General features: G+C 43.0%; 1 protein-coding gene across 1 annotated transcript in view; it reads left to right on the top strand.

Moving 5' to 3' along the window:
- Positions 1-12,758, top strand: part of LOC121917676 (proline-rich protein 12-like) — a gene marked incomplete at its 3' end in the record, with an annotated part of 14,818 nt that extends 2,060 nt beyond the window's left edge. Inside the window, exon 2 of the mRNA XM_042443802.1 lies at positions 12,671-12,758. Within this exon, the coding sequence (XP_042299736.1) occupies positions 12,671-12,758 (88 nt within the window). The remainder of the gene's footprint in view (positions 1-12,670) is intronic.
- Positions 12,759-13,353: the final 595 nt, after the last annotated feature.

Raw genomic sequence — 13,353 nt, 5'->3', positions numbered from 1 at the left:
TAGCCCTGTCAGAAAGACATTTTTGGCTAAAAAAACTGGCCAGGTAGATTCTAGAGCTAAACAAATTTTAACTTTGGCTCCCTTCGGGGTGTCAAGCTATTTTGTGAGCTTAGAACCGTCCTATTGAAACCAAAGATAGGAAAAAGGCTCTCCTCCTTCCATTCCGCAAGCAGGACAAAAAAATAGTCTCAGCAGGACAGCTTCCTTGTGTCCTTTCGTTCTCCTGTGGGAGGGCGGCGGAGGTGGGCAGACGACAGTGGTCTGACCAGAGCTCTTCCTCTAGATCTCAATACAACAAGTCCTTTGGTAGATCAACTAACACAGGACAGGCCAATAATTCCAACTCTTCAGAAAACAACAAATTCATCTACATAACTATCGGGACCCCAGAGTGGGAGGAGATTCACTTTTCTCCTCAGACGTGGACCAACACCACCTCAGACAGATGGGGTCCTTTACCCCTGGTCATCAGGATGTCTAATAGAGTTTATGTGCCTCCAAGAGATCATTTCAATCGCTTTTCCCAGATCCTGCAGACCGCACCAAACATCAGTTAATGATAGAAAGCCATTTGACCATGGACCAAATGGAGCAATAGAACCGGTTCCCTGTCTCAAAATCTCTTGCGGATCCTATTCCAATCTCTCATTGTTCCAAAAAGAGAACAAATCTTGGAGAGCAGTCCTCAACCTCAAAAGGGGTCAAACATTTGTGACAAAACGTCAATTCCGGATGGAAACGATCAAAACGATAACACAATCCTTCAAAAGGCGACTATCTGGCCTCTCTGGATTGGACAGAGACTATTTGCATATCCGATACACCAGCCACGCAGGTTTCTTCACCTTTTGTTACGACAACAGACCATCTTCAATACAAGGTCCCTCCCGTTTTGGTCTTTCCAGCCCCAAGGATATTCACACCAAAACATGGTTGCCCTAGTGGCCTTTGGGCGTCTCCAGGGCCTTTGCCGTCTTTCCCCTATTTGGACAACATCCTGATTGCTTTCATCGTCCCAACAACAAGGAACAAAAGAAGGTCAATTTCATTCTTACATTGTTACGTCTCCATGGTTTTCAGGTAAAATCTTGGCGAAGGAGCCACCTTTTCCCTTCCAAACATCCAATCATTGGAGTTCATCATAGACACCACAAGCTGCCTGCTACATCTCCCGTCAGATAGAGGATCAAGACCATCAAGATACCATCAAGTCTGAAAAGAAGAGTCCCTCATCAATCCCTTCTAGTGAGCTTTCAAGGTCTATGATGGCAGCATCTCAAGTGTCCTTTGGGACTCGTGTTACACCCTTTGAGTGAACAATGGTGGATCCTGCCACACCAGAAGTAAATCACTCACCCAAATCCACAACAGATTCCAGTTTTCCCCACAGAGTCAAACTGTCCCTAACATGGTGGACAGCTCTCACATCTGGCGGGGACGCCGTTTCTACCCCTGCACCAGTCTTGATCACAACCAATGCCAGTACTGAGGGGCTGGGGGCCACCCTAGACAATCTCTGTGCTCAGGGACGATGGAACCATTCGAAAAAACTCACAGCATAAAACTGGCTTGACTGAGGGCCAAAGGCTGGCGCTCCGGCCTTTGCTCAACACATAAAAAAAAAACAGTTCTGGTTCGCACAGACAACATGACAACAAAGGCACAGCTAAAACCGACATAACTCAAAGGTTCGGGACGCCGTTGGTAGATCTATTTGCATCTCCAATAAACAACCAAGGTCCCAAGGTTCTTTTCAAGGTTCGAGACTCAGGGAGCAGAACAGATCGCGCGCTCCACTCCCCTTGGCCAAGAGGTCTTTCTAATATCACATTTCCAACCGACACAATGAATCACGATGCCCTAAAGGCTAAGAAGCAAAAAACAATCATTTTGGGGGTCCTCATTGGCCAAGAAGGGCAATGGTGTCCAGAGATATTTCACCTGGCCCAGAACCACTTCCGTCCTTCCACTACAACCCCCTCCTATACATCCAAGATGGCCCCACAAGGGGCTCAGACCTAATACTTTAAAGAGACAGGTTTCCGCTATTACGTCAGCACTCCCGCAAAATCAGCATTTAGATTATCCAACCACAATTTATGTCAAAAAGTTTTTTGAAAGTGGGTTGCTCTCATTAAGCCAACCCAAACATAGATATCCCAATTGGGATCTTCACATCGTTCTTCAGGCCCTGACTAAGGGCATGACCTCTAGACACAGCAGAACTAAAGTTTTCGGACTTGGAAGACTTTCCACGGCTAGCATCACTTCTGCCCAAAGGATCTCTTAAATAGGAGCCCTATCAACCAGAAAAGAGTTATATTCAGAAAAGATTGTTTTTCTTTCGTCTAGATCCTACCTTTATCCTAAGGTCAATACTACCTTTCATAGATCTCAAGAGGGTATTTTACCCTCCTTTGTTCCAGATCTAAAAAAGAAATCGAAAGGACAATGGCATACCCGATATGTATGCAGGGCCTTACGCATTTATATCAAACGCACCTGGCCTTGGCGAAACTCAGATCGTTTATTTCGTGTCATTCAGCAATACTTACCTGGGCAAAAGGGTTTCTTCACTCCATTGTCAGATAAATGCGATCATTTACAAACTGGGTGCCTCGGGATAAACGAAATGATCGCGTTACGAAATTTCCGGGATACGAAAAGTTGGATTGAAAAAACGTCGGTTAAGAACTATTTTAGGGTACGAAAATCATTCAGGCCGAAAATTCAAAATGCGAAGCCGGACTATAGGATTTCCAGACGCTAACAAGGAAACTTTTCGGGTTGCGAAATTTCGTTACGAAGGAAAATGCGGAACAATAATTCGAACCCGAGATAAGCAGTGATTCCAAGCATTATACAGTTTCAGGAAACAAACTCTCAAGAAGGTCACTGCTCGTTTCAATCGTAGTGCCCGCACAATCTGCTGCCCTGCCACAAATGGCTCTTGTCCGATATTTAGGCGGCCACATGGTCATCCGTCAAACATTTAGCCAACATTATGACACCTTCCAATCATGAAGTTCTTTCGGTAGACAGATCTCAGTCTTTTATAATTCAGATATTACCTAGTTTCACACACCAGTTCTGGGACTTTGAGTCCCTTATGAAGGATGTGTCGCCATCAACATGAAAACAAACACTCACAAGGTAAGCCAGTGTTTGTTTTAAAAACATCATTGTATTTAAATTGAAATTGACATAGAAACTTTCAGGAGCGCCTTTCCAGGAACAGTGAAATCACAAAATCCCGCATCCGAAGCTTCGAAGAAAGAGGGGAGAAATGTGTGGTCTTCAGATTGTTGGCTGCACTCCCTTCAATCCTAAGGCACAGTAATAGCAAGGGATGACCAAGACACAGGGAGAGGGCCTTTTTTCTCACAATATTTAAGCTTTGCTGGGTTTTTAATTTAAGTATTTATTAAGTTAAACAAATTCCTAGTTTAACCAGAGACAAAAAAAACAACCCCTCCTTGCATCTCAAAACATTAATCCAAAAGTCCTGACATTTGAATTTGAACAGTCCAAAATTTAAAGAAAGCAGTAGAAAAAATATTAAAGGAATAACAAACAGGGCACATCAAGAATTCGAACAGGCACTGTTTTGACAATGGAGTTTGCAACACAGGCAGTCTGTCATATGACTGCATCCAAAAGAGGAGTTAGCTAGTTCCTTGAAAATTAAAATACCTTATTCCCTTGATTTTCAGCTTCTTTCCAGCCTAGTGTTATTATAGTTTCTGTGCTGTGTTTCAGTAAGCATCCTGTCTGTTGTTTGTATGCTAGGAAAGGATCTTAAAGGCAGCCCTAGTCGAGTCATTACAAGCAATCAATCGGAAATTACAGGCATGAAACTGCTTCTTGCAATCTCAGCTCCAAAGGAATTTTATGAAATGCTCACCTTCAAACCTGAAAAGCAACTGCTGAACATTGTGTTACAAGTTTGGATTTATATAAATTTTGGGTGCCAAGAAAGCAATCAAAAATCATACCCTGATGACCCCATCCAAGCCGCCATTACCCAAAAGCAAGTGACCACGTAGCCAAGCGCCTTGCAAGGCATGGCTATAGCAAAAGGTAGATTTAAACCTAAAGAAACCAGTTCGGGAGTTGCCCTACAAGTTTGAGGCAACTGAAAGAAGAGGACAAGGAAGTTTGCCTCCCTATTGATGGCATAATACCAGCCACTAGATAAGTGGTCCTCTCCCAAAGAAGTGGACAGACCTCTTGTGTATCCATTGTTTAACTAAAAACTCCCCCCAAACTGCCATCCACCGCCTGAAAAGGGAAGTGCACCAGGTAGGTCCAGTCCATCAGGACTACCGAAGAAGGAAGAAACCCTCCTCCAGTTCATCTGCCTTGGTCCAAGCAAACTCAAGGGAGAGAAGAACACTGAACCTTATCCTTCCCTACACCATTCCATCTCCTTTGTTTGTGTCTTTTAGATTGTAAGCCTGAGGCAGGGAATGTCTGATTAAAAAACAATAATGTAAGCCGCCACTAAGCCATTAGGGCTGAAAGGGGGGAAGATAAAATATCTAAATAAATAAGAAAATAAAAAAACTTTAGACTTAGACAAAAGATAGCCATCAAGACTTTTGTTCATCAAATACCAGACCGAGGACACATTTCGCAGTAAAATAACCGAGATTCTTCTTCTTTGGGACTGTGAGCTGAAGTTAAAACCTCAAAACACTGTTGCTCAGAGTGCTAGTTCCAGTTTGAGTCTCTGAGCCTGGGTTCCACTGAAATCATTGAAGCAAGCCAATGCAACTGTCTATCTAACGGCTCTAATTAAGCTTTGCCTGCAGGAAAACTCAGCTCCTAGCACACCATGGTCGCCGCTTGCTTCCCCGTTCCCCGTGGCCGGTTCAACATCCACCATCCCTCACATCGCACTTTGGAAGACTCCTAAGGAATATTTAATCAACGGTAGACTCTACCTTATCTCCTTAACTCCAAAACTCTCCCCCCCACTTGCTTAGCATGAATGTATTGTGTGTGTGATCCATTTTGTTGGGCGTATAATAAAATGTTATATATTTTAATTGCAACATTTAGTAGAGTCCTGTTTTTGGGGTGGACTAATGACTCTGGTATAACATAGGACCCAATCGCTGTGTGCGTGTTAGACAGCTATCGAAAATGAGCAAAATAAATTCCCCTAATTCGATCATTCTAACAATGCCCATCTTGGTGGTGGAATGTGCCTTCAAGGTTGACACATCCTCTCACAGCTGGATGAGGCTAAGTGCGTTTGCAGTTTAACTAATGTTTTTATAACACAAGTGAAGTGTGATTCAAAAACAATCAATTTCCTTTCGCCCAGAGAATCCTAGGTCCAAACAAAAAAAACAGTGGTCTGACCGAAAGCCACATGGCGACAACAATACCACATCCAGAGGATTCGAAAAGCTAACAATTCTCCAACCAAACCAGGGCCCATCAACCTCCAAAAGAACTGAAATTCCACACAAGAGAAGACTGGCGCCACACTAGTGGGGGCAGATTCTACACTTTGCCCAATTTGGGAAGCCTCGACTAAGACAAAGGGACTCACACCAGGAGACATGGTATTTGATAGACTTTACAACCTTCATCACAATCAATTGTTCCATCACCGATGTCCAACGTCACAAGAAAACAAGTGATGTTAACAAGCCATAAAGAAAATACTACAAATTGGAGCGATAGAACAAGTTCCATTTCAGAAACATACAAAGGTTGCTACTCTATATTTGTTCACATGCCAAAAAAGGAGGTTCATGGAGGAGCATGTATAGACCTATAAAGTGGGTGAACAAATTTGTAGAAAACGTCGCTTCTGTATGGAAAACACAGAAAGACCATCATAGAGCAATCAGACCACACAAATTTTATCATCTCTGGATTTAATTCAAAGCCTACCTCATGTTCCGTTAACCCTCTCCACTGTCACTTTCTGAGGTTCTACCACCAACCACAACAACATGCCACTAAAAAGCCCTTCCATCGGCCCTCGTCAGTTCTCGGGTTTTACAAAGACATATATTGCTGGTGGATCATGGAGGCTACAAGAATCCAGTCCACCTTATGGAACGACATCTTAATACACTCACCATCACTCCAACAAGGATGTCAAGAATGTCCATTGGTCCTGTCTCATGACAAGAATGGTTTTCTGGCAATCATGGGAAGAGCCACCAGCCTTGCCACATATTCCACCTTGGGTCAACATCGCACCCACATGGCAAGGTATAACCTTTGCCAGAAAAGATAAAACAAACTTGTCAGAAATCAACCTTGTGTCCCATTCTCATCGACAAACCTTTTGATCGGGCGAACTACAAGGCTTAATGATATCAAACAATAGACTGCACACCATGGCCAGATTCAACTCAAGGCCTCTCAGTATTCCTCCTCCACACAAAAAACACATATCACAAAGATCAACAAACGACTGATACTAACCCTCACACAGGGTCAACACCCTACTCTGTTGAACTTCCCAAATCTCCAAAAGGTCGACCACTTGGCCTCCATCAAGAACTACAACTGATGACGATCCATGCAGGCTGGGGAGCCACACTCAAAACTACCTATATACAGGAAAGATGGTCGTCCAAGAACAAAGCACAACATAAATCTCCAGAATCAGAGCGGTGCGCCTGTCTTCTACAATTCTCATCCCTGGGAACTGGTGTTGGTTCGGACAGACAAAACATATCAACAAAAGAACAAATAAATCAGCAAGGAGGCACAAACAAAAGTCTCAAATGAGTGAGACAAGAGCTTCTCTTCAGTGGAACACAAACAAAATCTCCTCTCAATAAGATCAGAACAAATCAGGGCACTCTAAAAATAGAAGCCGACTGGCCAGCAAACAGGACATAAGACCATCAAAATGGCAGCTACAATCCTCAAGTTTTTCACATGGTGACACACAAGCTTGGAACTCTACGGGGATCCTTCATGTCAACCCAAAAAACAATCAAACTGCCACGCTTCTCTCCGGTCCTAAACTCAAGAGTGGAACAAATAGAGCTCTACATGCTACAGGCCAGACGGACACATAATGCCTTTCCTCCAACGTCCATAATCAACAAGGCCTAAAAAAAGCAAGAAAGAAAGATCGACACTAATACTAATAGCTCCATACTGGCCAAGAAGACCATGTTCCAGAGATCCTGCAATGGCTCAAAGTCTCTCAAGCTTCCGCTTCGCCAGAACCTTCTACCCAAGGTCAGATTCACCATCCAGATCCGGCCTGCTCACCTTAACGATGGAGGCTGAACGCCAAATATGATAAAGAAGGGCCACTCTAGGTGATGACAACCACACAGTCTAGACGACTCCACTTTCAGAATCATTTGCCCATTGGTGTAAGCTAAACAAAATTAAATCCACTCAAGGCCCTGTGAGCTCCTCCTTTCTTAACCCAAGAAGGACTTGATAAAGGTTTAAGCCAACACCCAAAAAGACAGGTCTCCATACACTTCTGCTTTCCTCAAAAAAACGACTCACAAACTGTCCAACAACTACTAGCCAGAAAGAAATTTCTCAAGCAGCAACTCTCATCGACCTCCCATATCCATATATACCTAACTGGTACCATTGTGAGACTGCGTACTATAACCAAACACGACAACAACTATTGTAAACCAAAATTATTGGAGAAAGTAAGAAATACAACGGATCACGTTTTTTCTGAACTGAGGAACTCCAAAGAAGCCCACTTTAAAAATAAAGAACCCGACCCCACCCTTTTTTCCTTTCAGCCAAATAGTTACTCCCAGTCCCCCCCTATCACACGCAGAGAGGGAATTCTACATCAAAGATGTCCTAGGAAAAAGCGCAATTTGATTCCGACTCTACGCTTGAGAAGATCTATAGAAACCGGAATAAGAGGTACTGTTAAACAATCACTCCGTCAAAAACGCTTCCTGGCGGCCAATTGTTTGCTGCTATCAGCTGACAGTTCTGGATAGGTGATCAAACCCTGACATAGCATGGTGGCAGCAACCACCTCCCAGAAGCCTTTCCCTGAGAGATTAAAAAATACAGGTGGATGTTGACCTAAAATCCAATCTATCTATCACTACTATCTATCTACTATCTATCTATCTATGTGTGAGAATACCACTGGCTCCCTCGCAACCTCCGTCGTGTCTAGAAACTATCCCTAATTACCAATAACTTATACAATCCCATGGAAGAATACACACTGAATCACTGCAGACTGTGGATTCTGACAACCTCCACAAGGTACTTTCGGCTCTTACCAAAGCTCCCTTTGAACCACTAAAAGACACAGACATAAAATCCTTACTGGAAGGTCCTATTCCCAAGCCACACCCGGCAAGAGATCTCAGAAAATTGGCGCCCTGTCCATATCAAAAAAAAACCTGTATGTTCAGAGAAGACTCTGTGTTGCGAAAACTAAAGAACCAACTTTTATAACAAGAAAAACTATACCTTCCACAGGGCCTCATTCAATTCTACCCTCTTTCCCTAACACCAAAAACTTGAAAAGACTTGGCAAACACTGGATGTTCGAGGGCTCTCCGCATTATATTAATAACTAAAAAAAAGTTGGTTTGACTGACAGCTTTTTGTCCATTCCAACAAAAAATCCATGGAAAAAATGGTGTCCGTTTCTACAACTTTCTTGATGGACAGGTCCTCATTCATGGTGTTACAACAGATTCTGCAAAACTCTTCTGGAACTGTTTACACCAGGGGTCACCAACCCCAGCCACAGCTGATCCACCCGGCGAGGCCTTGGGACCGCCCCAGCCTGGTCCTGCCGCCGATGCTGCTGGCGCGGGGCAATTGGTGGCAGAAACCTCTCGCCGAGCAACCAGGAGAGAAGGAAAGGGTGCTGGGTCCCCTCGTCCTTCTCTCCTTCCCGGGCGCCCAGATAGCCGCGGGGAGGAAAAAAGGGGGAGGGTCCTCCCCTCCTCCTTTCCCTTCCGTGCTGCCAGACAAGCCGAGGGAGGGAAGGAAGGGGGGGGGGTCCTCTCCTCTCCTTCCTCGGCGCAGACAGCCGCGGGGAGGGAAGGAAAGGGGGCGTGGTTTCTCCACAGGGTCCCCCCCACAATAGGCTCCACAGCAAGGCCTGCAAAGAGACAGAGCCAAAACTCGCGCGAAGAGAAGCCAAAGGGAAACAGTCCACCCATACCCTCGGCCTCCCTCTCTTTGGCCGAGAAGGCACCTTGAGCACTTCGGACGAAGGAAAGAGCGGAAAGGGAAGCCTGGGACAGGTGATAAAAGCCCATCACTTAGGCCTACACCACCTTACCGAAAAGGGCCCATGGAGCCCGTTTGGCCGAAGGAAAGGGACCAAGGAGGAGAGGCGGGCACAGACCCTCCTCCTCCCGCGGGCTTGGCAGACCTGAGTGTCCTCGAGGACACCTCAGGCCGGCAAACACCTGAGGAAAGGAGAGGGCCCCGGCCTCTCCCCTCCTTCCTGCGGGCTTTGGCAGACATGAGGGTCCTTCGAGGAAACACCTCAGGCAGGCAAAACCCCGAGGAAAGGAGAGGAACGCCGGCCATCATCCTCCTCCTTCCCGCGGGGCTTAGGCAGACCTGAGGTGTCGTTCGGAGGACACCCAGGCCTGGCAAAAGCCGAGGAAAAGGACAGGGGCCGCCGGCCTTCCCTCCTCCCCACAGGGCTTCGGCAGACCTGAGGTGTCCTTCGGAGGACAACTCAGGCCTGCAAAGCACCCAGAGGAAAAGGAGCAGGGCCACGCGCCTGTTGCTCCTGCCCTCACAGGCCTTATGGTCCACCAGCTTCCTGAAGAGGCATGGGGCCAAGAAGGGAAGGAGAGCAGGCGCTGCCTGCAACCCATCCCCAATACCCCCCCTACTTCTAAGATCCTCAGACAGCGGAGGTCGGGAAAAAAGGGAGAAGAGAAAGCCCCCCCCTGGAGGGTGGAAGTCTGCCCCCATGAAGCTCGCCCCGGAGGTGGAAGCACCCCCAGGCTTGGCCCTCCAGTTTTCTGAGGGACAGCAACCCAGCCCCCAGCTCAAAAAAGGTGCCTATCCACTGTTTACACACATTCTAAAAGCGTAGGCTTCGATCTCTGCGCACTCTTACTAATGCCTCCCTAAAAAGATCTGCCGGGCAGCAACATGGTCCTCGACACTACCTTTACCAACATTACCAGCCTGGACTCCTCCCAGTAATCTAAGCCAGCAATTGGAAGAGGAGGGTACTACCTCATTGACTCAATCTCCTTCTAACCCACCCTTAATTTTGGGAACTATGTCATATCCCACATCAAGGATGCCTTCGCCCATGCTGGAAAAAATAAAATGGCTTACCTGGTGAGATGTTTGTTTAAGTGATGGAGACAAGGCATCCTCCTCTCCTCCTGATGGCTTGATCCCTGGCAACCAGGTTAAGGTCAACCATTAGTGTTCTCTCGTCCCGTTGGAACAGTTTAACGGTTCTTTGGTTATGGCATTTCGAGCCTAAAATTGGTTCTTAGTTTTTGAGAGTTCTAATAACCTTCCTTCTCAGGCTGTTGCATTAAATGGAGCTTGCTTTGGGGGTTAGTCCTATCCTGAGACATGTCTTAAAGTTTGATCACAGCTTACTTGTTTCTGTATCATTATCAGAGCAATTACTGCAAAAATTCAACTTATTCTTCGTACTTATTTAACCCAATCTCAGCGCCTGATCTAGTGCAACGAATTCCAGCAAAATAAATAAAAGAGAGAAAGTGCAACCGCCTTACCACTGAAATCGACCTCATACCAAATTGTGCTTCTTATCGTTAAATATTCACAATGAGGTTTATAAAACCTTTCTCCTAAATCAAAAATCCACAAATTTATAGAGATATTTGTGATTTATATTGAACAAATGCTTTGTAAAACACAGTTTATCAAAGCTAATTTATTTTTGGTGTTTTGCATGATTGTAAATATTAAATAATTCCTTATTGTTCCTGAATATTATCTCCCTTTCACACAAATCCATATTTTTTCTAGGTAAAGTATTCTTGACTTTTCAAAAAAAAATTTATAACTTGATTGCTTATGTGACCGATATGAATTCAGGGTGCTGGATCTTTAAAAATTAGGTTTAAGTATTAATATAATTACAAGATAGTTTCCATGTTTCTGGGATTGTCCTTATTATCGCCTATTTCATTGGTAAATTGTGGCATATGCTCACTCGATTCATTTGTGAAAGTTTATAAAATAGAGATGTGAAATCCATCTGGGCAGGAGATCTAAATTCCTTTTCAATCTTTATTACTCTTTCTTTCTACTTCTTTGTTTAATTATTGGGAATGTATAGAATATCTCTCTGTAGTTCAGTAATTTTATTTTAGATTTGTTTTTCTGATCCCCACTCTCTTCATGACAATCGTCATAAAATTTAACTAAAACTTCTCTTATTCTCTCAATCATCAGTTATTATTTTGGCCTTTGTCCCAGTTTATTTTACCTAATCACCTTTCCTTCCCCCTCTTTTTTTTGTAAAAAAAGGTGGCCCAACGTTTTATCTTCGGTATCGACCATGCCCTTACATTCATTCCTAGTTTACATTTGGTTTATTAATATAGTTTTGTTTGGTCCAAGTTTCTTTATTTCTTCTCTTTTTTTTATCACACTGTCTTTTATGAGTTATATTCATATATTTATTATGATTCTTTTTTAACATTTCCACTTCTAATCAAGTTCTTTCTATAGAAAATTTTCTTTTTTTTTTAAGGCCTATTTCTATACTTAGACATTTCCTCTGACCACTGCTTTAATTAAACTCATACCATAATATAATGTTTTGGAATAATCCCTATCATTTAAATCAAAATAATTTTTTTATTCCTCACTAATGTGTTGTTTATTTTTCCTCCTGGTTACAGGATCAAAAAGACATTTTTTTATCTCTTATATTGCTATCCTTCAAGCTTTAGCTATAAGGGTGCATGGTCCTGCAGCAGACTCCCCCTGCATTAATTTCCTTTATTTTCAAAGATTATCTTTTTTATCTTTAAAATAATCTATACGATTAGATTTTTTGTGTCTAGCTGAGTAATATGTATTTTCATAATTTATGGTTGCCGGTGTCTTTCATAAGCAGCATAATATTCCAAATTAATTTAGTCTTCATTTTTATTATTTGTGTTCCCTATTCTTCCCCTATATTCCCTTTATATTGTATATTATAATGTCAGATTAAAGTCTCCCGCCCAGAAATGATCCCCTTCATAAAGGGCCTCTAATAAGGTTAATACATACGCTTATTTATAAATTCGACTTGTTTTTTTTTATTTGGGGCATAATGCAAGCAACATAACTTTTTCGTTCTTTATAAGTTCGGTTAAATATATTTAAAAAGGTATCTCCCTTCATTATCTTTTTAATCTTATCTAGTGGAAGTTTGATTCCATATGTCATTAATATCCGCCACTACTCTGCTTTGTTTGTTTCCCTTGATTCAAACTGCAAATCCATGTAACAAGTTTGCCTTGCCTAGACCACATTTTACAAGCTTGTTTGCAAGAATGTCATGGGAAACTTATCAAAGGCCTTACTGATCCCCCTTCTATTTATCTTCCCCCCTTCTATTTATTTTCGTTTCTATTTAAAACGAAATCACTCAGTGCACGATGTATTTGTCGGTTGCTGTATTTAGGATCTTTGCTATTAATGGGATGTCTTCCTGTATTAGAAACCAATGGGAAGCCCATTTCCTAAAAAACGAAGAGGAAGACCAAAAGGAAAGCACAAACAAGAGTCCTCTCAAGGCAGCTCAGAAGGTGAGCTTAACGCTCCAAAGTTGAAAGATTTGCTTGGATTGTTATCCCTCATTTAGTAACCACATATTTCATATATTTAATATATGAACTGCAGAGGTTGTGCTATTTTTAATATTGTTTTCATGTTTGGAATGTTGTAAGTAACATTCTGGTATGTTAGGGATAGTTTTCCTGTGCCAACTTGGTTAAAAAGCCAGCCCCTTTAATGGAACTGTAGTACATGTGTGTTCTTCTGTATTCAGCACGGTAAATCTAGAAGAAATAAATATAACAAGTTGGCCCGTCTTATACAACAGATTTTTTTTATACACGGATGCAACATTAAACGGTTTTAAAATGTTCAAAAAAGGATAAATTTCACATATCCACCTTGATTTGTCTTCCATTTGTTATAAAGGGACACCATGGCTTGAATATTTAATGGGACTTGTGGCATCACGGAGTTTGGGATCCCTGGGGACTTGGGAACCAAACCGTCAGCATATAACAAGGGGTCCACTGTACTACGGTGAAACGGGAAACATTCTGATGTATTTTCTTCAAGTGGTCTTAACAATGAGCAAAAGCCAGGAAGCAGGAGGGGAAACCAAGAGTG

This window comes from Sceloporus undulatus, unplaced genomic scaffold (assembly GCF_019175285.1).
Source record: "Sceloporus undulatus isolate JIND9_A2432 ecotype Alabama unplaced genomic scaffold, SceUnd_v1.1 scaffold_89, whole genome shotgun sequence".
In the NCBI taxonomy this organism is placed as follows: Eukaryota; Metazoa; Chordata; class Lepidosauria; order Squamata; family Phrynosomatidae; genus Sceloporus; species Sceloporus undulatus.
This window is presented reverse-complemented; position numbering and strand designations above follow the sequence as displayed.